This window comes from Aspergillus niger, assembly GCF_000002855.4.
Source record: "Aspergillus niger supercontig An11".
NCBI classification, from domain to species: Eukaryota; Fungi; Ascomycota; class Eurotiomycetes; order Eurotiales; family Aspergillaceae; genus Aspergillus; species Aspergillus niger.
Window position 1 is genome coordinate 366,328 of NT_166526.1, and position 23,788 is coordinate 390,115.

The 23,788-nt window shown below is 50.8% G+C and overlaps 9 protein-coding genes across 9 annotated transcripts; 5 read left to right on the forward strand and 4 right to left on the reverse strand.

Moving 5' to 3' along the window:
• Window positions 1–855: 855 nt before the first annotated feature.
• Window positions 856–7,197, reverse strand: An11g01520 (uncharacterized protein; the record flags this gene model as incomplete). Its single annotated transcript, XM_001394119.3, has 3 exons — window positions 856–1,149; window positions 1,211–6,466; window positions 6,604–7,197. The coding sequence occupies 3 exons, from the start codon at window positions 7,195–7,197 to the stop codon at window positions 856–858; spliced, it is 6,144 nt and encodes a 2,047-aa protein (XP_001394156.3).
• Window positions 7,198–7,797: 600 nt separating this feature from the next.
• An11g01530 (uncharacterized protein) lies at window positions 7,798–12,201 on the forward strand (the record flags this gene model as incomplete). The annotated part of the gene is made up of 13 exons (XM_059750069.1): window positions 7,798–7,839; window positions 8,073–8,106; window positions 8,191–8,237; window positions 8,327–8,411; window positions 8,494–8,547; window positions 8,614–8,773; window positions 9,308–9,497; window positions 9,791–10,027; window positions 10,994–11,073; window positions 11,148–11,237; window positions 11,323–11,377; window positions 11,460–11,541; window positions 12,032–12,201. 13 exons carry the CDS (start codon window positions 7,798–7,800, stop codon window positions 12,199–12,201), a joined length of 1,326 nt encoding a protein of 441 aa, XP_059604271.1.
• Window positions 12,202–12,588: 387 nt separating this feature from the next.
• Window positions 12,589–13,763, forward strand: An11g01540 (uncharacterized protein; the record flags this gene model as incomplete). The annotated part of the gene is made up of 3 exons (XM_001394121.3): window positions 12,589–12,685; window positions 12,739–13,293; window positions 13,366–13,763. The coding sequence occupies 3 exons, from the start codon at window positions 12,589–12,591 to the stop codon at window positions 13,761–13,763; spliced, it is 1,050 nt and encodes a 349-aa protein (XP_001394158.3).
• An 885-nt stretch (window positions 13,764–14,648) lies between these two features.
• On the reverse strand, window positions 14,649–16,453 carry An11g01550 (uncharacterized protein; the record flags this gene model as incomplete). Its single annotated transcript, XM_001394122.3, has 4 exons — window positions 14,649–14,732; window positions 14,812–15,592; window positions 15,667–16,231; window positions 16,318–16,453. 4 exons carry the CDS (start codon window positions 16,451–16,453, stop codon window positions 14,649–14,651), a joined length of 1,566 nt encoding a protein of 521 aa, XP_001394159.3.
• Window positions 16,454–16,640: 187 nt separating this feature from the next.
• Window positions 16,641–17,357, reverse strand: An11g01560 (hypothetical protein; the record flags this gene model as incomplete). The annotated part of the gene is made up of 3 exons (XM_059750070.1): window positions 16,641–16,715; window positions 16,775–17,243; window positions 17,329–17,357. 3 exons carry the CDS (start codon window positions 17,355–17,357, stop codon window positions 16,641–16,643), a joined length of 573 nt encoding a protein of 190 aa, XP_059604272.1.
• A 41-nt stretch (window positions 17,358–17,398) lies between these two features.
• An11g01570 (uncharacterized protein) lies at window positions 17,399–18,938 on the forward strand (the record flags this gene model as incomplete). The annotated part of the gene is made up of 2 exons (XM_059750072.1): window positions 17,399–17,827; window positions 17,904–18,938. 2 exons carry the CDS (start codon window positions 17,399–17,401, stop codon window positions 18,936–18,938), a joined length of 1,464 nt encoding a protein of 487 aa, XP_059604273.1.
• A 469-nt stretch (window positions 18,939–19,407) lies between these two features.
• On the forward strand, window positions 19,408–21,349 carry An11g01580 (uncharacterized protein; the record flags this gene model as incomplete). Its single annotated transcript, XM_059750073.1, has 3 exons — window positions 19,408–19,731; window positions 19,812–20,492; window positions 20,582–21,349. 3 exons carry the CDS (start codon window positions 19,408–19,410, stop codon window positions 21,347–21,349), a joined length of 1,773 nt encoding a protein of 590 aa, XP_059604274.1.
• A 227-nt stretch (window positions 21,350–21,576) lies between these two features.
• An11g01590 (hypothetical protein) lies at window positions 21,577–21,845 on the forward strand (the record flags this gene model as incomplete). The annotated part of the gene is given in 3 exon segments (XM_059750074.1): window positions 21,577–21,729; window positions 21,792–21,812; window positions 21,831–21,845. The coding sequence occupies 3 exon segments, from the start codon at window positions 21,577–21,579 to the stop codon at window positions 21,843–21,845; spliced, it is 189 nt and encodes a 62-aa protein (XP_059604275.1).
• Window positions 21,846–21,893: 48 nt separating this feature from the next.
• An11g01600 (uncharacterized protein) lies at window positions 21,894–22,556 on the reverse strand (the record flags this gene model as incomplete). Its single annotated transcript, XM_001394127.3, has 1 exon — window positions 21,894–22,556. The coding sequence occupies one exon, from the start codon at window positions 22,554–22,556 to the stop codon at window positions 21,894–21,896; it is 663 nt and encodes a 220-aa protein (XP_001394164.1).
• Window positions 22,557–23,788: the final 1,232 nt, after the last annotated feature.

Genomic DNA, 23,788 nt, shown 5'->3' on the forward strand with positions numbered 1-23,788 from the left:
CTTGATTATTGTGCAGCCCCCAGCTCGTCAATGACGGAAGTAGCCGTTAATCGATGGTCTCCAGGGCAACCAAGCGGGGCCGTGGCAAGAGAAGCCAACTGGCCGGTTGAGAGTAACAAATAAGACCCAATTCGATATCTCAAGACACTCTAGAATCTAAAATGATACAAATCGATTCGAGTCTGACAGAGAGTGATGAAAAGGGGAGAGAGGACAAGGGGACGAGCTGGAGAACGGATACGGCAAGATGAGCAAGCTGGCCTTGGCCCCCGTCATGCAGACAAATCATAACAAACGGTGCCATCACGTGAGCGGGAGGCAGCGCGCCTGAGGTCTCCACCGTGGCGCATTCCTCCAGACAATAGCTACTTAGATATTCTATATGGTAACATATTATATACTTGATAGTGCAATCCGCTTAATTGTAAATATTCCCAGAATGTTATACATAGTGGGTAGACAGATAACCATATTCTACCTCGCTTATCAACTCATCGCCTGGAAGCCTTATACAGTTCTGAGGCGGAATGTTGCGGCCCGCTCTACTCTCCATGTAGCTTGTACAATTACGAGGTAGCCCCCAGATAAAATGAGAATTTGCTTTTACATTTCCATTAGATGCACAGTAACCAAAAAGTTGGAGAAGAAAGATACCACCAAGAAGGAGATAAAGGGCAAGAAAGACGAACCCCACCCTTCCAAGGCTCCAACCTATGCTGTGAATTCACACTTCCCACCAACCCAAGAGACGCCGCTCTGCAGATAAAATAAAAAGAAGCTAAAAAGAAAAGAGCAAGGAATACAACAAAGATGCGAAGAATGTAAGCCTTGCCGGAGATATGTTCAGGGTGGATTTCAAGGACGAGGTCCGCCAGGGTTAAACTCGTCAGATGGCGGTCCCATATGAAGATAGGACGACGAGGCAGAGTCATAGTTGCTCTCACCGTTGCTATACTGGGGGTCGGTGTATGTATAGCTAGTTGCAGTGCCAGCACTGGCGTCGATTTGCTCCTTTAGAGCTCGGAATTCTGCGAGCTGAGCTTGTAGTTGTTGCATCACGTCTGTAATCGGTACAGCGTGGTCATTGAGCTGGTCACCTGGCCGGAAGGGCCGCATCATGTTCCGAATGAAGAGTGTAGTGATACAGACCTATGGATTGTCAGTGTATCGCGCATATAGCCTGCATATTTGAAAGATCCATGTCACTTACCTCGATGCGAGTTACCTGCTGCTCAACTAGGCTTATCACAGTCGAGTCTGCAAGCTCACCACCATGGTTTTTCACCACATTGAATAAAGCTACGTTCGGCTCCTTGAGTCGAGCTTCACCCGGGTACTCCAACGCGGCGCAAAGTCTTTCCAGGCGAAGAGTGATTTCCCATAATCGCCAAATCAAGTCCGTCTGGATCTCTAGTTGAGAATGCTTGCTGATGGTGGTTGGGGCAAGCTCATTGCTTGCATCCTTGTCCAGCGTCGTTAATCGTCCTGACAAGCCATGCGGATAGATGAGGTAGAGCGGTTCCGGATTTTCCAGTCCCTTTAGCTTGCGTTCACCCTGGTCTTTGATCACAAATCCCTGGCTGTTGAGTTGCTGTAGCTCCCGACGAATGTTGTGCCCAAGGGTATCGAGCGCGTAGCTTTCTTCTGAACCTGTCGACGCAGCCCGTTCGCTATCAGCGAATATCTCCAAGTTGCGTTGAATATCACTCATGAAGTCCGACGAGACGAAAATTTGGCCACCATCAGCGACCGCGGAGATTCGTGACGCGCGATTCACCATTGGCCCAAAATAGTCCATACGGTTGGTGACTGGATCTTTCTCACAAACAGGTTCGCCCCAGTGCGAGCCCATCCTGACGGACAAACCCCTGAAAATGATGTTATTTTCCGTATCATAGACCACCTGGCATTGCGGCTGCTCAAGAATCTCGGTCGGCCATTCGGCGTCAAGAAGCTGTGTCTGGCAGTTGAAGCACCACAGCAAAGCAGCAGTGGTGGTGGAGAAAGCGACCATAAAGGCGTCACCTTCAGTCTTCACTTCATATCCACCAATGATACCCAGCTGTCGACGAAGGATGTCATTATGGATCTGAATTGCCGAACGCATCGCATCAGGACAGGTCTCCCAAAGACTGGTCGATTTCTTGATATCAGTGAAGATGATTGCCAATTCACCAACAGGGGCGTCCACGTAGTTGAATCGAGCGAGCCTGGAGTCACCAGGCGCATCACGCGGCTTCTTGGTGCGCTTGGTACTGGGAATAATCTGTTCTTCAGGGGGGCCAACCATCGAAAGACTTGGCCGTGTCCTGATCTTCTCCCGTCGCTTGAGATCACCCACACCAAGGATCATCACCATTAACTTGTTGGTTGCACCAAAAGATATAGCTAAGTCTCTAATCTTCTGGGCCGCAATCATGAGATCTCGCCGTTCAGCCCTGGTCACGTCAACGACTAGATCCGGCGTAACATAGTCCCATAATTCTCTAGACGCCAAAATGACCATCTCATCCTGCTCTGTAAGGTTTACGTGCATGGTGTGAGGAGCCGCGATGACAGCAGGCATCATTGGGAAGTGTCCAAAGGCTCTTGACACGGTAAGGACATCATTCAATTTGCCGGTCCGGGATACAAACCCTCCGGCGTCGCGGATTCTTGCTCTTTCATGTGTCTCGGCTGGATCATGGTTTTGGGTCAGGTGTCTCAAGGAGCCGTCCGCTTTGACAAGGATCGCCTGAGCATCGCCAACATTTGCGACATAAAGGTCCATGTTATTGAGGTACATGACGGTCGCAACGCCGCCAAGATCAATGTCGTCTTTGGTAAGCCGGACTCGTCTCTGATCAGTTGGATCTTCTTGGTATTGCCGGACATCCTGATCCAAAGACTTGTAGCAAGCAAAAGCCATGTTCTTATTCAGAGTCAAGAACGCCCTCCGAAGCGCATCAAGTGGTGTCTCATGCTGCTCAGGGCGCATTCTCTTCAACTCAGAAGAAAAAGTGTGAATGAAATTCTCGTGAAGGAATTTGGCAATTCTTGAACCTCCGCTGGATTGAGACTGCCCGTCAAACATACCAACGACCGTTTCCACCTTGTCCGGCTTCAGACGAGGCACAATCATATCGAAGATGGAAAGATGCTCGCTTTTACCGAGAAAGTCAGCCATACCGTATGCGAGTGAGCCCGCAAGTGAAGCTGATGTCCTGACTCGACGATCTTCGTTTTCCTCAGGGATCGTTGTAATTGTGAGAGTGACATCCATTAGTCCTAGAACGCGCAAATGGGTGAGGGAAGTGAAATCTGTGAGGTTCGTCTGATGCTTTGGCTGTTGCTGTTGGTTTGACAGGGAAGATCCAGGAGGCTTGATCTCAAGTCGTTTATTGCCCGAAAAGTTGAGGTACTTGAGGTTCCGGTTCCAGTTCCAGTTCCAGTCATAGGGCCAGTTGGAGACATTATACTTGAGAGAGTTGCTGCCAACATCCAAAATCGAGAGTTTGCTGACCTTACAAAGCTCAGCGGGAAGCACTTGGAAGCGATTCGCGTTGATGTGGAGAACCCTGAGGCTGCTTCCTTCTTCAAGATCATCGGAAGGAAGAGATGTCAGTTCGTTGCCAGAGATGTACAATTCGGTCAGCAGCGGCCAGCGTCTTAGCAGTCCCTGGGGGAGCTCGGTTAGTTCGTTATAAGACAGGTTAACAATACGCAGCTCCGGGATCAGAGAAAGTTCGCGAAATATGTCGTCTTCCAAACGATTATCAGCCAGGTAAAGGTTCCGAAGTGAGCCGCCAAATGTCGTCGCCACATGCTGAGAGAAATTAGAGTCCTTGCGTGAAGATGGACTTCCGTCAGTCAGCGACCGAGATGCAGCAGATACTTTCCTGCCTTGGCCGAGGGAGGATGCGACAGAGGGCTTCCGGTAAGCGCCACCGTTTGGAGAGCTTCCAGTACTAAGCACGCCGCCCGATGTTTGGCTTGGTCGTCGAGCCTCTTGCTCCTCCAAAGCACCTAGCTCCTCATAGCTAGGTGTTGTCGATACGCCAGGCGTCGCGGCGGGAGTGCCAATCGGTTCGCTGGGGACTTGAGGCTGCGGGCTCCCGTGCTTCGGGAAACCTTCAAGGACGTTCGAAGAGACGTTCAGAGTTTCGAGCCTCAAGCAATGCCAGATTTCTGGCGGTAGCCTCCTCAGATTACATTCCCTCAAATTGAGATACTTGAGCTCCGTCAAGCAGCCAATCGTGGCAGGAAGAGCTGCGAGGGGATTTTTGATCATGCTGAAGTGCTCCAGCTTGCGTAATTTGCCGATGTGAGGTGACATTGACACAAAGTGATTCTTGTCCAAAATAACCTTTGTAAGATTAGGTAAATTCTCGAAGAAAGTGTCCCGTAACTGAACAAGCTTCGCAGAGGCAATATTGAGAGACGTCAATGTGGGCATAGGTGCGTCGATTTCGAATTGAGTCATAGGGCAATGGTCAAGTGCCAGAGTTCTGAGCTTTGGGAATGATCCCTTGAACTTCGATATAGCATTGTGACCAATGGCTACCTGCTCCAGGCGAGGGAGAACACACAGGGTGTCAATGTTCGTGATTTCATTGAACCTCGCATCAATTTCCTTCAAGTTAACGAGATCCCTGAAGGTATCATCCAAAGCACCCCTGACTATGTTGTTCGTCATCCAAATTCGCTCGAGTGTCGCGAGCTTGCCGATTTGTGGCAGCTCCGATATATTGTTGAAGCTGATATCTAGATCAACTAGACTCTTCAGGCCGCAGAGGAGGTCAGGGAAGACTTTGAAGTTGTTTGACGATATGTTGAGGCTCCTCAGATACTGAAAGTTACCGAAGTAACTAGGCAACTTGGTGAGCCTATTATTGGCCATTTTTATGCTGACAAGTCCGTGCAACCTGTCGAGGTTGGCAAGAGTCAGGTCCTCCAAGAAGTTGTTAGACACGTCCAGATATGTCAGCCGACTCGCAAGTCCAAAACTTGCGGGAAGCCGAAGAGCCTCATTCCCAATGAATTTGATTTCTCGAAGGTTGATGCATCCCTGGATAAAGTCCTTTGGTACGTCCAATGCTAGGTTCTTCGACAGGTTCAAAGAAATAATCTCGGGGGCTTTCTTGTAGAGACCAATGGGGATCGTGACAAGGCACCGATTGGATAAGTCCACATGGCTGAACTTTTGCTGAGCTTTGCCAAGGGGATCATTGCCATCGATGATGTAGCCAGTGATCCTAGCCGGTAGAAACGTGAAACGCAGAATGTAACTGTGATCCTCCCGGCCGACCTCTTCGATTCGGTCTTTCTCAGTATAGCCCACTTGTTCGAGCATTCGTTTCTGCATGAGTATGGGCATCTCGGTCTGATCGAGCTGTCTCGAAAGGTCATTCTTCTGCATGACTAATTCGTAATTACTGATATGCTCAGTGAGGAAAGACTTTCGACTAAGTCCATGCACCAGGTCTGCAACAGTGGCGTATAACCCACCCGAGAGGGTAGCGAATGTAGCATCTGGACGGAAGATCCGTATGTACCAATTCGGTCCATCCGGCTCGGTAATCGTAGGGCCAGGTTCAGAGGTGTCCTGGGGGAGTAACGTAGACGGCTCGTTCTGCTTCTTCACATGCCAACTTTCCGGGGCGTCCCAATTTCCTGCGGGCACCGCATCACGCCGTCTCGTTTCCTCGGACCGGATGGAAGCACCATCAAACATCTTGCTCTTTGCACTCGGTGATGGCGGGTTTACAATACCTTCCATGTGAGAGAGGTCTGTATCGAGCTCCCACACATTGGATCTGTCGGGTTGCCTAGTATCCTTTCCGGGAGGAACCTCATTGCCATGACCTCGACGACCCCTCAATTTCGCGGAGCCGATGGCTAAGCCTTTACCGTCCCTTTTGCGCTCGTTATCTCCCGAATCGGCCAAGCGGGAGGATGTTCCGCTTTCAATGCTGCCCTGCCGTCCACGCCTGGCTGGCGAAGCTTCACGTCGAGACAACTTTGAAGCAGCAGCTTTAGTGGTCTCTTGTACTGCCTTTGACCCGGTGATATTCTTCAAATGACCGTGTTTCGGACGACGTATTTTGTCGAGGAAAGATCGCTTACTTGTCTGTGCCCCGGGCGAATTTTGGCCCTGTTCTCTGGAGTAGGCACTTTGAACGCTTGGGGTTGGGCTGGTTGAACGGCCAACAAGTGTCGTAGTCGAAGTCATCGGAGTTGGATAATTCAAGCTGCCTTCCCTAGACGGGCGAAGTCCTAGAGATAGATCGTCTCGTCCCGTCGCTGGGCGATTGGAATAGCCTGCTAAATCACCAGCAACTGTCGGCTTCTCTTCCTTGCTCCGCGAGTGGCGGTGGCCGCTGAAATGCCGCCGAGATTGGTCTCTTTGGGACACCGAGCCGCGTTGGCCATCAGCCGTCATTGTGGGTGCTTCTCGGACAGGAGCCTCGCCATACTGGGGTATATCCTAACATAGGTTCAACATCAGTCTCCTACTACCCAACGGATACAAATCTAAACACCAGTCACGTGATATACGGCAGGCAAACGATGGCTTGCTGCTGTATGGAAACGAAGAAAAGCATACTAGGCGTTGAAACTTACGTTGAAACTTTGGTATAACCACGGGGTGATTTCGCTCGAGGGTAGAGGGGTGTGAGGTCGTGCTTGGTTTGGAGCCGGTGAAGCTCCTGGGTTTCGGGAGCCATCGGAATTGGCTCTCTCGCGTGCTCGGAATTGATCGAGAGAGGAAGGCTTCGTAGCCGAGTTTTGAGTGAAATTGTCCGAGTCATGTCTCGGTTCCCCATTTCCGACATATTCATCGCCGAAGAATCCTTGCAGCTTCTTTTTGAATAGCGCACCAGCACTAGACTTGGAACCTTGGCTACTAACAGTCATGGCGCTGGCGACAGAAGGCCTTCGGTGATCACCATTGTAGTCTAACTCTAGAGGTTCGCTTGCGTAGGTCTGGGCCGTACCCGGACGGAATAAGTTGGACGCAGGAGAAGCCTCCTGCTCCGAATAGTCATTAAAGAAGGTTGACGGACCATCATTTGGTGCCATCGTGGGAGAAGAAGCAAGCGAGGGTTCTGCGTCCTGGTGGGAATTGTCCGGCGGATTAAGATTTAGTTGTGGCGGCCGATTATTCAAGTTTGCTGTTGGTGAAGTGCCGGGATCCTCAGTTCCCAGCAAATTCATGGCCTTCCTGTGGCTGCCAAATTGAGGAGGTTTACGTTGGTCTTTAGGGGCGAAATCTGAACCCCAAGAAAAGATGGAAGAATAGAGGTCATTTGGATCTTTTATTGTTGGTGATGCGCAAGTCTGTGGATCTGGCCTGGTAAAGAGTCAGTAAAATGTAACAAGGACTCAAAGGTCATCATGAGCCCATCGCTTTCTATAGCCTTCGATCATCCCATCAGATAGCACCATGCGTGCAGTGACTGAGCAGTAGCATAATCCAAGAACGAAACGGCAGCATTCACCATTACGGTGAATGAGAAGTAGAATCCCAGACGACATAACAACGGACATGGTAGAGCGTATCTAAACGATATCATGAAGACAAGCCAGCATTGCACGTGGCAAAGGTAGCGTCATTCATTTTGTTTCGCCGACAGCAAAAGCCATCAGAAACACCAAGGCCATCCCCATGACGGCTACATCTGCAACCTCCGACCAGAAGCGATAAAAAGGAAGGAAGAGCGGGCATGGAAATTTCGCCTACCTATCCGTGTCTCTGAACCCCGATAATGGAGAAACGCTGCGCGCATTCGAAGGTTCATGATTATGCTGTGGTTGATGGCTTCGACCTTCTCTAACAGTCTCTTGCGACAACCAGCTGTGCGCCCCTGAGCTCTCCGAGCTGCGTCGCCCCCCGGATTGATCACTGTTTCGATGCGACATGCTTCTGAGTTATGAACAGTTGTTTGGGGAGGGGGCGTGGCGAATAAACGACCGACTGTCACCTGAAGCGGTTGCCGAAGAGGGAAATAGGGGGAGGGAGGGAAAGCATTAATGAGATCGGTATCGAAGTTAGGGCGACAAAGACGTGAGGGAATTATGAGCTCGTGAAGGCGTCGTGCGAGGAACCGTTGGTGAATCTGATCGGTAGGCTGATCTCGAATAGCGTGGGGATATAGATACTGCGTCGTCGGTATAGGTAAAGATTATATAAACTCTAAAAGTAACCAGAACGCCTCAGCGAATATGTACCACCGGAAAGGGAAGGCTTGCCACAGGTAGTTATCACAGTACGAACAGTATACGATCGTGGCACGGGGTTTAGCGTCGGGCGCGACGGTGTCAAGACGTGCTTCATGTTCTGGAGGGTGAGCGGCAGCGGTCAGGAAACGCCATCGCACATTCTGGGACGAGGACAGCCAGGCCTGCGACAGGCTCAAGAATGACGGCAGGTGGGGGGTAGGGAGGAAAAGGGGGCGGGACGGGAGGGGAACAAGAGAGTTGAGGGAATCAAAAAAGATGGAAGTAGTAGAGGGGAAGAAAGGGGAATGGGAGAAGGTCAGAGGGCCACCAGCATGAACCGGACAGGTGAGGTTCGCGTGGATGGAGTTTAGGTGGTGATTAAGTTGGTGTGGTGGTGACGGTCGGCGGGAGGAGTGAACTTGCGCAGAATTGGAAAGGGCGTTGAGGCTCTGACCACGAGCAACCCGCTAAACCGGACCGAGCAGCAGCAGCAACAGCAGCAGCTCCCTCTCTGGGCATTTGGGAGGGGGAAGTGGTTCAGACTCTGGTGGGCCACTGCTCGGAAGCTACTGTAAGCTCCCTCCCAAAAAAAGTCCCCAACTGGTTTGACCGGTGGGCATGATGTCAAGATCCGGCTGGTCTGTTTCTCTGTCGCTCCGAAAATGTCGTACCGATTGGGGCAAAGTCCCGATACCTTAGAGGCTTGAGTTTGCATTTCCGGCGTGAGAAATCTTATTATTAAGATTTAATCCGCCAGCTCAGATTCACTTTGTGAACCATTTAGGGAGCTTGAAAGGGTCGTTTCCGGGGCATGCATGGTCCGTGAGGACGTCCGTGCTTTAACAGGATACATACACTACGGCAGATAATCACAGCTAGCTTGCAATGCTACCTAGCACACAGGACCGGACCTCTCTAGTCTGGATGCCGGGATACCCGGCCAAACTCCCAGGGCTTTTTCCCGGCAGCTTGGAGTCTTACCAAATTTTTGACGGTTAAAGCGGCAATGGTTCAATGGCCGAGAATTCGAGCAGCTGATGATACTTAGTAAGTTTCAGCTGTCTATCTAGTAGACACGCCCTTTTTCCTTTTTCTTTGTCATAAGCGAACGGAGTATCTATGGTCAACACGACTGGGCCTGCCCTACCAATCAGATCTCATGTCATCCCACTCCTGAGCAGGGACTCATGCACATGAGCGATTGTGGCGTTCCGTTGATCGCCAGATCATTGCACCCCTTGGCAAGCAGTCTACTACTGGCTTCAAAGCTTACCCTGGGGCAGCATTTATTAAGGGTCTGATTTTCTAGACCACTGTCGCTGAAAATCCGTATAGCAAAGTTCACTCGACCTACGTTGTACTTATTATAAGACACATTGGCAGACATTCTGGACTCAAATCATGGCCTGGTGGCCCATGCTTATTAGGGATATTTTTCCGAATAAACAGCAAGTTGTTGGTCCTTGAACCCCCACTGGCTCAACCCCACACCGTCACTTTCCTTTCCTTTTGCGCCCGTCCTTCCTCTTGAGGAATCCGGATAGCTCGCTTAGATGCGATCTATTTGCGTAGCTTGTTATATAATAAGACACCTTTTGGATGGGGACTCCAACAGCCATGGGGGTTTCACTGTGGTTACAAGGAGAGTTTGTGTGCAACCAAGGCCTCTCTGAAACATGCTTGCTTGTTTCAAGACTTACTCCTTCTCACCATGACCCTTCTCGCCCCTGTCATTCAAGGAAGAGACATCTTGAGGAATGATGCCATGAAGCTGAAAGGGATGAATCAGAAAAACAAATATGTATTGATCAACCCGACGAAAGCGGTACAGCGCCAATATTTGCTGGAAGTTCCGCCAACTTCATGTCCTTCTTTCTAGGTTTGCGACAGTACAAAGCAAACAACACATCCCATCCAGTAAGGTTAACCGAGCTGAGCGATTGTCAAAAGCACAGCACTAGTCACTGGTCCCTGAGATGATAGAAAGCAGCGTAACCATGCTAGAGCAGATTCTCAACACCTGTTCAACAAATTTGCTTTTGTTGAGCAATAATGAGGTCCACTTGGAGGGCCATGTTTTCTTTGCCATATTTTCCGTTTGATTTATTGGCTTATATTTCTGCTCCTGGGCAACTTTCGAGGATCAGCTAACGTGTAATGCTAAGATGTTGGGTAAACGCAGTATGCTGCTTGAAGTCTTCAAAGAGATATATATATATATATATATCCAAAGTGGCACTAACCGTACCCGAGTTTATTGGAAGTATGACGGTAGTATCGAATCATAATATAGTACTGAATTTATATAAAAGTACCCATCAGACGGTCAAAGGCGGCAGGATATAATCATTCGCAATATTTTTAAGATTTCGCCAATGACAACGGGACCGAGCGCTTCAGGCTTTTAGTGGATATATATATACAAAGTATGCTACTATAGGCCTCATTTTCAGATGGGCCGATTGAAGAGAATACCAACCTAGAGCACTATTAATTTGAGCATGCAGACATCACAGTTGACCCGCATTATTGGGCGCAGTAAAGGTGCGTCTCCATAAGCAGATCGGAAGTGCTCCGTAGTCGGGTTTTTAATTCCGAATGGCACCTGCAGGTCGCTGAAGTAAAGAGGATCTCTCGAGAATTATATCAAGATTAGGAGTGGTTACCTGATAACTAGCTATAAATGGCCCTGCCTGACCCGAAATGATTCTACACCCTATGAGGAGCATATGTAAAGTGACAATTCCCACGGTTGGGATACCCTGGATTAGACTCAGTAATCGAGCTCTAGGTGCTGGCACAGTTACTTGGAGTTTGCAACGATGTCATACTGTTCGTAGCTGATGCTCGAGCCTGGAACTTGATAACACTGTATCTGGGTGAAAGTCAATTTGTTACAATGGTTCCCCACAAGACACATATACTTCGCTGTCCTCAAGCCACAGCATCGCTCTGATATCAGCGGCTAAGCGGGGATTGTCAATGAACCATGGGGGCTCAGATACTATCCGTGGACAAGGCTTGGGTAGACAGGGGTTGTCTCACCTGAATTGATAAGACAGGGAATTGCTAGTGAACAGGATTTTGCTCTACGTGAGCTGCTTCCCGTGGGGTGTGGAGCGTTAAGCATGAAATGGAACTGGTAGCGGCCCACGAGCAAAGCCTGCAGCAGACCGTAGTAATGCGTGCCAAACAGACTAGCCAGTAGCTATTTCTTATTAAAGAGATATTGTTGTGTTATAATTCTAGATCACCAGGGTCCGGATAGCCTAATAGGTGCAGATGAAAAAAGAGGAGGCTGGGGGTGGAGCGGACGGGCGGTGATCGGCTCCAACTCAGGTGGCGGTTGATGCTATTGTTGGAAAAAGCCTAAAAGCTGCGCGACCGCTGTCCTTGAGCAGTTGATGGCCGCATATGACATGATGGGGAGGACGAAATTTCTGAGTGTATTACAGAGTACGGAGTACTTATCTGCCGTTTAACGAAATGCGACAGGTGTCAAGTGATGGTCATTATTCTTATACTGGTACGTATTGTGGTTTGGACTGACGGGTAGCCAGCTTATTGCCTTTTCAAGTAAGCAAAAATACTACTATGGAGGAAAGTGGGCGGTGCTTGCCGCTGGGAATGTTAGATCCTTCATTGATAAAGCTGTATCACGGCCAGATAACATTGTAAGCTATATAGTAGTAACCATATAGCTTGAATTACCACCAAGCTAATGGGTCCATCTCATTCCTTCGGGATAATCATTTTGCCTGCGCCATACTCTATACAGAGAGATCATTCAAACTCATTTCCTACGTCGCATCCTCTACGTAAGGTACAGTCATGGTCGAACTTCCCAAGCCAATCAGCGGGGCGGATGGGGCGGTGATGAGGCCCCATGAGCGACCCGGTGACTGCCCGATCGGGCATAATGGCGATGACGGGGCCGAGATGGAGCAACAGCAAAAGCGAGGAGGCTGGACCAAGAAAACCATCAGTCCTACCGTCTGATGGGGTACGAGGACTCGGAGCTGTCCAGACGGACGGCGAGATTTGCACCTTCCTCCGCAACTAATTTCGTCTGTGCCTTAAATACGATTGCGTCCCTACTCTTGGCTTGTGAATGATGGCTGCCTCGAGTTTGACTCCTCTCAATCACCACCGGCACCTTCCTGCGCCGTGACTTCGCCGGCCAAAGTGGTCTTGCATTAACCCAGTATTGATGATCCTCAGTACCTGCCCATCCTTCTGATCAAAAACCCTCGCACCTCGATTCTTGACCCCTCCTCTCCTCCGTCAAAAGTAAGATACACAATAAGCCGGTTATTGAACTGTGTCCGCCCTCTCAACCTGCGACGTTGATAAAGTGAATTATCGCCGGGATATCTTGTTCCCACCATGAGACTTCCGCTTGTTAGCTCGACAATCGCTCTCCTTTCCAGCGCCAGCTTAGTTGCAGCGCAGACATACACCAATTGTAACCCATTGAAAAAATGTAAGTGTCCAAATCGTGCGTGTGATGGGCATGCGCAGCTAATACTTCTAAAGCATGCCCCGCGGATCCCGCACTTGGGAAATCAGCGAGCTATGACTTCACCCAAGGTAGTTCTTCCGACTTTACTGCAACCGGTAGCCCGACCTATGGTAAAGATGGTGCCGAATTCACCGTGGCTGAGCAGGGCGATGCGCCATTGATCCAGTCCAACTGGTACATCATGTTTGGGCACGTGGAATACGTGATTAAGGCTGCCCCCGGAACGGGTATTGTCAGCAGTGCCGTTCTGCAGTCAGATGATTTGGATGAGATCGACTGGGAATGGCTTGGAGGGAACGATCAGCTTGTGCAAACGAACTATTTCGGCAAAGGAGATACCAGTAGTTACAATCGTGGAGCTACCCATAATGATCCTGGGAACCATGACGACTTTCACACCTATACCGTGGACTGGACGAGCAAGCAAATCGTCTGGCAAATCGATGGCACAACGGTCAGAGTGCTTACGCCGGACACTGCTGATACGAATCAGTACCCCCAAACTCCCATGGTGGTCAAAGTAGGAATCTGGGCTGGTGGCGATCCCAGTAACCCTCAGGGCACAATCGGTGAGTGTCTAGCCCCTTGTCACTGCAATATTCCCTTTCCCCTGGTGTGCAATATGCTGATCTTTGTCTTAGATTGGGCTGGTGGCACGACCGATTACAGCGCCGGACCTTACACAATGTATTTGAAGTCTCTCAAAGTGACGGATTATTCGACCGGCTCGTCATACTCATATGGTGATGAGAGCGGGGACTGGACGTCAATTACTGCCAATGGGGGTCAGGTTAATGGGAACATTGGGGCCGATACGATGACCTCAATTGAGTCAGCACCCACTGTGACGTCGACGGTTGCCAGTATTCCTATCCCTTGGAGCGGCACTCATCGTGAAACATCCAGCTTTGTGACTCCAGATGTTTGGCCTTGGGTTGCGACAGCAACATCGACATCGCTGCCTGCTGGCTGGACCTATTCTGGTTCTCGGCAAACCCAGCCGCCTAGTGCGGCTTCTGTGAGTGAGCATTTCCCTTAACACCCTTTTATACAGCCTTCAAGATCTCACGCTAAATCGGTACTCCTTTTCATAGTCTTCTTCCCAGTATATATCAGCCTCCTCGCGCTCTCGGCCGGCTTCATCCTCCCTCTCCGCCTCTAAATCCCGCTCGAGAACGCCAAGCTTGACTGTTTCCTCGACGAGTGCTGCTGGTAAGACTAGTGCCACCACTCATTCTGGTAGCTCCACTACGGCCAGGCATCTCTCTCCTTCGTCGACCAATCATGCAGCCCCAAATGTGAATGCTGCGGGAAGATCAGATAAGATTCATATTGGCATTAATGTGATGTGTGTGCTTATTAGCACACTGATCATGCTCTGAAACCCTGCGCAACGACCATTGAATCATTGATCAGGTCTATGAATTATCAGCACCGCTACTCGACGACAGTTATGCAACACGACACGACTACTACTAACACACGAAATTACGACGAAGTGTATATGAATGAATGGCCCCTTTCCTTCTTCCTTGTTTATGATAGAGATCTTCATGAGCTATGTACAGCATAGGTTCGGCGTTGGATCACGAAAGAAGCGAGTCAGACAAGCTCGCCAAATGCACCATGTGCTGTGGCTTAATTGGACTTCATTCGGCGTTGGTAGCTCTTAATTAATAATACTGGCTTTTGTTGCATCATCGATGTTTCATTGTAGACCATGTTCATCGTGATTAATCCTGATGTTGCTGTCTCTGAAGATTTGAGAGAAGAGCAGAATGAACGATAACACCAAGGCTTAACCAGAGAGAATTAAGCTACTAGTCAGTTGACCACAATTATTTCCCCCTTCACGGGAACTGGCAACTTGTCCTTATATATACTACATATAGGGGCTCCCATTCCACAGAACAATATTTACCAACTAAAAAAAGCATGGACTACCGTAACAATCAGTTCCTCCATTTCCCGCTTGATTTTTGCAATCCCCCCTACCTTTCAACTTGTCCTTACCATCACTCAAAAACACAATTCAACTCGCTTCCCGGGTTCAAGGTTATCTTGAATCTCAGCATCGGATCCTCGACCTTGTCCTTCCCAGCTGGCGGCATAGCCCTTAGCGACTCATATACCTGCAAGATTCTCACCACCGTATACCCCATCTCAATCATAGCGAACTGCTGTCCCAGACAGATTCTGGGTCCACCATTAAACGGAATGAAATGCCATGGTTTCGGCACCCAATCACCCGTCCATCTCTCCGGAACCCACTTGCCAGAATCAAAGTAGTTCTTACTTCCAGGGGGCGGGTAGTGCGCCGGATCCCTCTGCATCATCATGGTCGAGTAGATCATCCGCGTATTGGCACGAATACCTACAGGCCCGTTGCCATCGGCGCCACCGCCGCGGGGGAGGGTCGTATCTTTCAGAGCGTAGCGAACGTTGAAGGGAACAACAGGATAGAGGCGGTTCGTTTCGTTAAGCACGGCAGTGAGATATTTCATTTCCTTGAGGTCGGTGTAAGTGGGTTTGCGGCCGGATGGGCCTAGACCGAGTCGGGAGGCGATTTCAGATCGGAGGGCTGCAACTACGGAGGGGTTGCGGGCTAGCTCGAAGAAACAGAAAGCGAGAGTCGTGGCGGTTGTGTCGCGCCCAGCGAGCAAGATGGCCGTTAGTTGGTCTCGAATGACCTTGGGGTCTCTGGTGAAGCGTGCCAGGGCGTGGATAAACGTTTCTTGCTTTGAGAGTGATGTGTCAAGTTCTTCGGGGCTAAGGGATAAAGCCCGCTGGATGAAGGGTGCCATGAAGTCGTTCATTTTCTTAAGCTCTTGTCGAAACTTGGTACGGGAGAGGATGGGATTGAAGGGGCTGATTGAGCGGTTATTAGTTGATGTCTATAGAGAACGAAGATGGCAGGAAGGGAATTAGAGGAGTGTACATACCCGTAGCAAAAGATCTCGCTTTGCCGATGTTGTACGTAGCTGAAGGCTTCGGCAAAGCTGGTGGCTGGATTTTGCAGGCTGTTGGTGCCATCGCCGAAGAGATAGGCTGTGGCAGCGTCTAGGGTGTATCGAAGGAACAGGGGAGTCACGTCGACGACCTTGTTGCTCTTGGTTCCAGCCAGAAGAGGGATAAGGTGTTGAACGTGATGCTCGAAGATTTCTGTGTCCACGACGCGGTCCCTGGTGAACATGGGCCGGATAAGTTGACGCGAACGGGACCAAAGTTCGCCATCTGTGACGAAGATACTATCGCCCAAGAACTCCTTCCAGTCGTGATGAAAAGGCTCTCCTTTGCCATAGTCCGCGAACTGGCCGGTGAGTAAGGCTCTGATGTTCTCGGGGTCTTTGGTGACGATGGCTCGATTTGAAATTCCGAAATCCAGTTCAGCGGTTTGGACATGATCGATGGCTGACGCGCCATGTGCAGTTTCCATGAGGTTCTGCCAGTGAGTGAGATCCTCACCTCTACTATTTGCCATCACATAGCCGTAGACGTTATCGAGAGCTGGGGATAAAGAAGTTAGCCTATCATTATTGCGAATGGCGTGCTGGTGACGGTGGTAGTATTCGGGGACGTTAGTATAGACACACCGTATGGCAATCGGAACCGGATGCGGGGGGCCCTTAGGCCCAGTCGAGAGACTTCCAAAGACACCTGGATCTTACGGACGAGACAAGCAATCAAGAAGATCCCCACAAGGCAAGCGGATGCCTTCATGGGGCTCATCTGGCCAACAAGATATTCAAGCATGGTGCCAGGGCAAAGGCTTCGAGAGGGAAGCGGAAGAGTATTGTTATAGGCAACCTTTGCAAAGCCACGGCGCAGAAATGCATTAATAAAATATGCTCGCTGATAAGTAGACTACTAGTCATGCACTACGGCAAGTCCATGAGTCCCATAAGAATAGGATCGACTAACTAACGTTACCTGTCAGCCGAGATGCAAGGCCCCCGCTCGCTTGATTGAGTTTCTCATTTGATTGCTCCGCCTGTGAATGACCATTTAACCCCGCGCATTGCTAAACAAATTATGGTGATGACCGCCGACCCTAAGATTCTCTTGAATGGGAATGGAACGCGAAGCCAGAGAGCTGGCTGAGTAATGCAGTATTGCGCATCTGCTGGAGCTGAATAACTGGTATGGAGTGTGGATCCCGCTTGGATTGTCGAGCTCTTGGTCCATGTATTCCTGGAATGGAAACAGCATATGACCATATATGACAGCAAATTGAGAGATGACACCACATGTCAGAAGCATTGAGGTGAAGTGAATGCAGCTAAATGTCCAGCATCTTTCCCATCGAGCATTTCGCCGCAAAACCCGCCAGTTGGCCGCTACGCCACAAGTTGTACCTAGCACGTGACTAATGTGGCGCGCGACTTTCATCATCGGCGAAGCAAAGTTCCTGCGACGGATACCAAGATCTCTCCCCAAAACATCCCTCCCCTCCCCTCGGCCTTTCCCTTTATCCTGTGCAGCCTCCGATTCAGGACAATCTTTGGCTTCGCGAAATTTACTATATAAACCAGTGAATCGTCTCAATAGCGCTCTCTGGGTTCAGTGGCGCGGCGTTCTACGATCCCCCGTGCCGTCCCTCCTACATTTCCTCGCCTACGTCTGTGTCACTCATAGGTCGCTTTTCAGCACTCGTGCGCTTGCATCATGACTACAATGGTCACTGCAGGAACCCCCCTCGCTGAGGCGCTGGGTCATGTCATTCCGCCGAAGCTGGTCGAGATGGGTTGGAGCTCCGATGGCGGCGACGACTCAGCCTTGACCGATTATGTGATCTTGATGCTGGCGAATGGCAAGACTCAGGAACAGATCGCTGGCGAACTTTCAAATGATCTTCTCGGCGGTCTCGGTGAAGGCGACACACAGGCCCTCGATTTCTCGAGATGGCTTTTCGAACAAGTCGAAATCCTCAACCAGCAGATCAATGGCGGGGGTGCCCCAGCACCCACCGAGCCTTCATCCGCACAAGCGATTCCGTCGTTTGGTGGTCAAGAATCTGCTCCTACACAAATGTCCGGCTTTGATGGCAGCGCGCAGGATGCCGATATGAGCATGGGTGATGCAGCCCAGGGCGACTCGATGTGGGTTTTCGCTCCTTTCCACATATCCAAATTGGCGATAAAACTAATCTCTCATTCTTTTTAGACCGACGGGACCGAAGGCTATGCGCAATGGTCGTGGTGGTGGACGTGGTAGAATGCTCAATCAAATAAATCGCTCGATGGATCGTGGGGACTCGGCTCTACATCGAGTCCGCGGTCAAGCTGGCGGTGGACGGGTCAACTCCCACGGGCGCGAGCACGGAAAGGGCCGTTTCAATCAGAATGGAGGCGGCAGAATGCCCGGTGGCCGTCAGATGGGTGGAATGAATATGGGCGGCATGATGAACATGACTCAGTCGGATCAGATGCACCTCATGTCTCTGCTCGAGGAGCAAGCTCGTATGATGGCGCAGATTATGCCTGGTTTTGTCCCTCCGGCAATCAACCCGGCCTTCCAGCAAAATGGCTCTCAACAGGGCCGCTCCTTGTTTGATCGAGTCGAACGCCAGCATGGCCATCGGCACCGCGGCCAGCGTCACAACAACAATCACGAACAGTCTGGAGACGTTGACATGGATACGAAACCTGACCAGGCTGGTCAGGAAGGAGGTCAGGATGAAAGCAATACCAACAATGTCTGTCGATTCAACCTCCGGTGCACCAGGAAGGACTGCCCGTTTGCACACCAGTCGCCCGCCGCCCCTGAAGGTTCCCCGGTCGATGTTTCAGATATTTGCACCTACGGGGCTGCTTGTAAGAACCGCAAGTGTACTGGTCGCCATCCCTCGCCTGCCGTCAAGTCGGCACATCAGGCGGAGGAGCTCTGCAGATTCTTCCCCAACTGCGCCAACCCTCATTGTCACTTCAAGCACCCCAGCATGCCTCTCTGCCGGAATGGAGCCGATTGCTCCCAGGAAGGCTGCAAGTTCACTCATATTCAAACTCCCTGCAAGTTCACACCTTGTCTCAACCCGAGCTGCCCTTACAAGCATGCCGAGGGCCAAAAGGGTGCCTTCTCCGACAAGGTGTGGACGCCTGGATCGAAAGAGCATGTGAGTGAACGGAAGTTTGTTGCAGAGGAGGAGGGGACAGAAGAGTTGATCAAGCCTGATACGACTGGGGAAGGTTCTCAGAGTCAGGAGATCGCGACATAGACTCATGCGTTGGATCGACTTGACCACGTTTCTTTTGATGATTTCCACATTGTCCAATTCCCCATATGATGCCGGAGAGATCTCATGTATTATTTTGTGTGCGCGCGGGTGCTTACTTGGGAGGGCGTTCAATTTCGATATACTTTATGTTATGGTCATGGCAATGGCAGTAAAGAATACTTACGGTGGCTTTGTAAATAGAATCTGGATATCATGAGATTGCTTATGCTGTGCATGACCTAGTCAGTCGGTACTTCCTAGCCTTGTAGTAGTGGTCTTGTCGTTGGGGACCTTCGTAGTAACCGAGTAACTGGAGAGCATATGCCGGTCATCAATCAACTCTTACTGCGGTCGGCCATCGGAGCTTCTACTAGCGGCCCATCCGCTCCGCAGCTCTTCCGCTTCCTCCACCCTGTTGAGCACCCTGGGCACTTGGCTGCTGATCCCAGTGTCTCTCAATATCGCTAACATGCGGTTACCATGTGCTTCTAGCCGTGTGTTCCGGCAAGTGCGAGCGCCATTGGCTCTCCTCCGCAGGGGCCAGAGGCACGCTCTGCATACCAAACAGTTTGACGCTGCAGTCATAGGCGGTGGCATCACCGGTCTCACAGCAGCCTACCAACTATCGCGCGACCCGTCGTGCTCCAAAGTCACGCTCTATGAGAAGTCCTCCCACTTGGGAGGCTGGCTCTCATCCGAGCAGATCCCCGTCCGCGGGGGACATGTCGTCTTTGAATATGGTCCGCGGACCCTGAGGACGAGTGCTCCCTCGTGCCTTCCCATGATGGATTTGGTGAGCCAGGACTCCCATAGCTTTGATTGAAGCACGCCGGGGAATCGCCTATGGCTAACAAAACTGGCTCGACGCTGCAGATAATGAATTTGGACTTACTGGATGATGTTCTGATCTGCGACAAGAAATCGCCCGCGGCCCAAAACCGTTACATCTACTACCCCGATCATCTCGTGCGCCTGCCTTTTCCGCCCACGGAGGGATTGCTTAAGACAGCCTGGACACTCTTGATGGAGCCCTTGTTCGAGACCTTTCTACAGAGCGCTTTATTCGAGAAGCCAAAAAGAGCTGTAGATGGCGATGCCCTCTCCCGTGACGAATCGGTCGCGGATTTTGTTTCGCGTCGGTTTTCTCCAAAGATGTCGGAGAACCTTGCTTCTGCGGTCATGGCTGGCATTTTCGCGGGAGATGTAAACCGTCTGAGTGCAGATATGGCCATTGGCTATGTACGAGAACTTGAAAAGAGATATGGGTCTATAGTGGACGGCATGATGACCCAGAGGGCGTCAGAAATGCGTGCTATGCCAATGGATGAGTTCCTGGCATTGGAATCGGTCGCGGTCCCATCCCACAAGGATGATCGATACTGGAAGAGTCTGCGGGCGGTGGTCTCAGATGCCAGCGTTCTTACGTTGAAGAACGGCTTGGGACAATTAACAGATGCTATGGCTGCCCAGCTCAGGAGTTCCAATAACGTGGAAGTTGTGTCGGGAACAGAAGTAACATCTCTTAGCCAGAATCCGGAAACTCGGGACTTGACTGTGAGTGAAAGCTTAGATCTATCAACTTTTACCAAACCCGATGGATTGGAAGGCTGACATGAGTATAGATCGGGTTCGGGAAAAATGAGTCGAAGACTCATAACCGTGTAATCGCCACCCACGCGCCCTCGAGTCTCGCCCGACAGTTAGAAAACACAAAGGTGGGTGTCGCACCTTCTGATACACTCCGCGCCCTGGGACAGAACAACTACGCAGTAACTGTCATGGTGGTCAATCTATATTACGAGGATCCAGACCTGGTTCCAGTTCAAGGGTTCGGATACCTGCTACCTAGCTCGATTCCGTTTGAAGAGAACCCCGAGCGGGCCTTGGGAGTTATCTTTGGGTCCCAATCTAGCGAAGGACAGGACACTGCACCCGGCACAAAGCTCACCGTGATGATGGGTGGCCATTTGTGGGACGGCTGGAGCGAGTCCGACTATCCCGACCCTGATAAAGCAGTTGAGATGGCCCAGGCCTTGCTTCATAGGCACTTGGGAATCAAGACGGCTCCGTCTGTGGCACGCGCCCGGTTGCTCCGCGATGCTATACCCCAGTACACGGTTGGCCACCTGTCCCGCATGAAAGAGCTCTCGCAATCTGTTCGGGATGATTTTCATAAGCGACTCACCTTAGCTGGTGCATGGTACGGCACTGTGGGAATTGGCGTAGTAGACTGCATCAGACAAGGTTACATAGCCTCGTCATTTGGTGTTGGCTCCAAGAAACTTGGCCCTGGAGGTGGCCGTCGACCTTGGACCAAGCATGACTTCCATAACTGGGAGCTGGAAGGTGGCATATGTACTTCCCCAGTTCGGTTCGATAATGTTCACATTACGGAGCGTCAGCATTACTAGGACAGAGCTACACGGGCTTTTGATGTTTATAAATAGTATGTAAGATACCAAATGTGTGATTGTCTGCAATATGGGGAGAAAGGAGTTATGGTCTCGCTAATACTAGCGAAACCACATATGTCAATTTGGTACCGCGAGAAGCTAGTTAGAAAACAGCAAAGATGTAACGATGTTACGGTGTATATGGCTTTCATCCGAATTTTGCCATCCTCGGTAGACTGCCACGGATGGCTTATGTCGGGAGAAGTGCTGCCACGGATGGGGCGAGATATCCGCGAGGCTCAGGACATGTAGCGAATATCTTGATATGCTTTGGCTCTAGTGCTGTGAAAGCCAAGCTGCTTCCAAAAGTCTGGTTTGATACTCCTGCATCGACTGTCGTATGGATTGATATGCTTCAGCATTCTAGTCACCATAGACCCGGGATAAATGCCGTTAAGAGATGCTAGTGACCGGGATGGCTGTTATGGAGCATCTTCAGAAAGTCGCACAGTAGGACCTTAACAATAAGAAGTACGGTTACTTTGCAAATCGGTAGTTCCCTCTACTCCTTTTCTTCAGCGGCATCCTTCTTTTCACCGTTTGAATCAAATCCAAGGGAGTCCAACTGACGAATCAACTCCTGGATCTTGATCACCTTCTCCAGCTGTTCGGGTAGGAGTGCCTCTCCCTGGGCTTTCTTGTCACGCAGGTCGCGAGCCTGTCTCAGCTTCTTCTTGAGATTGCGGGCCTTCTTTTCCTTCTCTGCTTCAGGATCGACTGCCTCCTCGGTTTGCGCTGCGTCCTTTGCGTCCCCGTTCGACTGCTTCTTAGCCTCTTGGGGCGCACCAGCACGCCAGTTCTCGATGCGAGTCACATCCTTGCCGTTGGTAGCACCATCCTGTGTCGCCTTGGCCTTCTTTCTAGCTTCGCGACGCTTCGCATTCTTGTTGTTGGTTGCACCACCTGCCTTGTTGGCCGAGGTATCCTCGTCGTCCTTCAGTCCATCGGCACCGGGAACCCCGCCTTTTCCGCGATTCTTCCAGGCCTCTGCCGCACGGGTCTTGTACAGTTCCACATCCTCAGGAGGGCGGTATCCCGGTCGGACACGAATCTCTCGACGCTTGGAGCCGTCGGCACGGAGAGACGAGGGAATGTAGCGTTCTCCGGTGGTTTCGTTCGTTGTGATCCCGGAGGAACTGACCGCACCCGGCTTGTTGGAGGCCATGTTTTTATTTTCTTTAGGTGGGGTGGTGAGAGTCCGCCGGATGGAAAAACGTCAGTGTGGTCTGAGGGGGCAGACGAGTAGTTCGGCGATGAGAAATCTCCCCCTGAATTAGTGGGAGAGTGAATGCGCTGAGATTAGATCCCGGTGTAAGTTGTCACAGTTATTCACACATCAAACCCGACAGCGCATTAAAATTGTGGACGAGTCGATGTAAGGTTGATGAATCCCCAGGCGGCCAGTCGGAGGCTCTGCGCAGGTGGTGTTCCGACTGGCCAATCAGCGACCCGGTGATTCCCGCTGTTGCTTTTCGCGGCCGCCAAACCGAACTCGATCCTGACTGGAATCTTTAACCTCATCTCGCCCATCCTCTCTGCCTCGCTGTTTCCCCCGCTCCCTTCCCTTTTATATCCCTATCGATAACCGTCACAATGGCCGGCGCCGTAAGTGTTCTATTCGTATGGGTTTTGTGACAATTCAATGGCTAACTGCAGGGTGTTTCCGTTCCAGATCGCTTCCGCTATCTACCAGCATGTCTCCCCTTTCACTCCGGATATTTAATCGATAATCGTCGCCCGTCATGGAATGGTCTTGCTAATTGGGAATCTTTGATTGACTTACAGGGGCCTGATCCGCCGTAACGCGGTCTACCTGACCACCATCTTCGCCAGTGCCTTCGCCTTCGAGCTGTACGTTTCTGTCATCGGGATCTTTCGGGGGGAGACAATCGCTAAATAATCATCTTGGAATAGGGCCTTCGACACTGCTTCCAACAAGGTCTGGGATTCTTTCAACCGCGGCGTACGTTTCTTATCTCCCACGACCTTCCCGCATGGGCTAATACTAACGGGCTCGTCTCACTACTGCAGCGCCAATGGAAGGACATCAAGCACCAGTACCTCAACAAGGCCGACGAGGAGGACGATGAGTAAATACGGGTACAATTCTCGCCCTGTCACATACGAAAGAATAGAAGCGGTGCTGAGGGGTCAAAATATCCATTCCCATGTCATACTATAGCCGAGTGCCGGGAACGAGGAGTGCTATAATCCAGGGTGTTTGTACGAGATAGATTCGCAATAACCTGTAACTTTTTCCTTTTCCAGAGCAGTCCATAGGAAGACTCGTGTTCACATGTAGGCCATTATATCTCGTAGGGTAGTAATCACCCAACACACGAATGTTGCCCAGCAGGGCGGGGAAAAGCCAATCGAGCATTCTCAGGCCGTGGATGA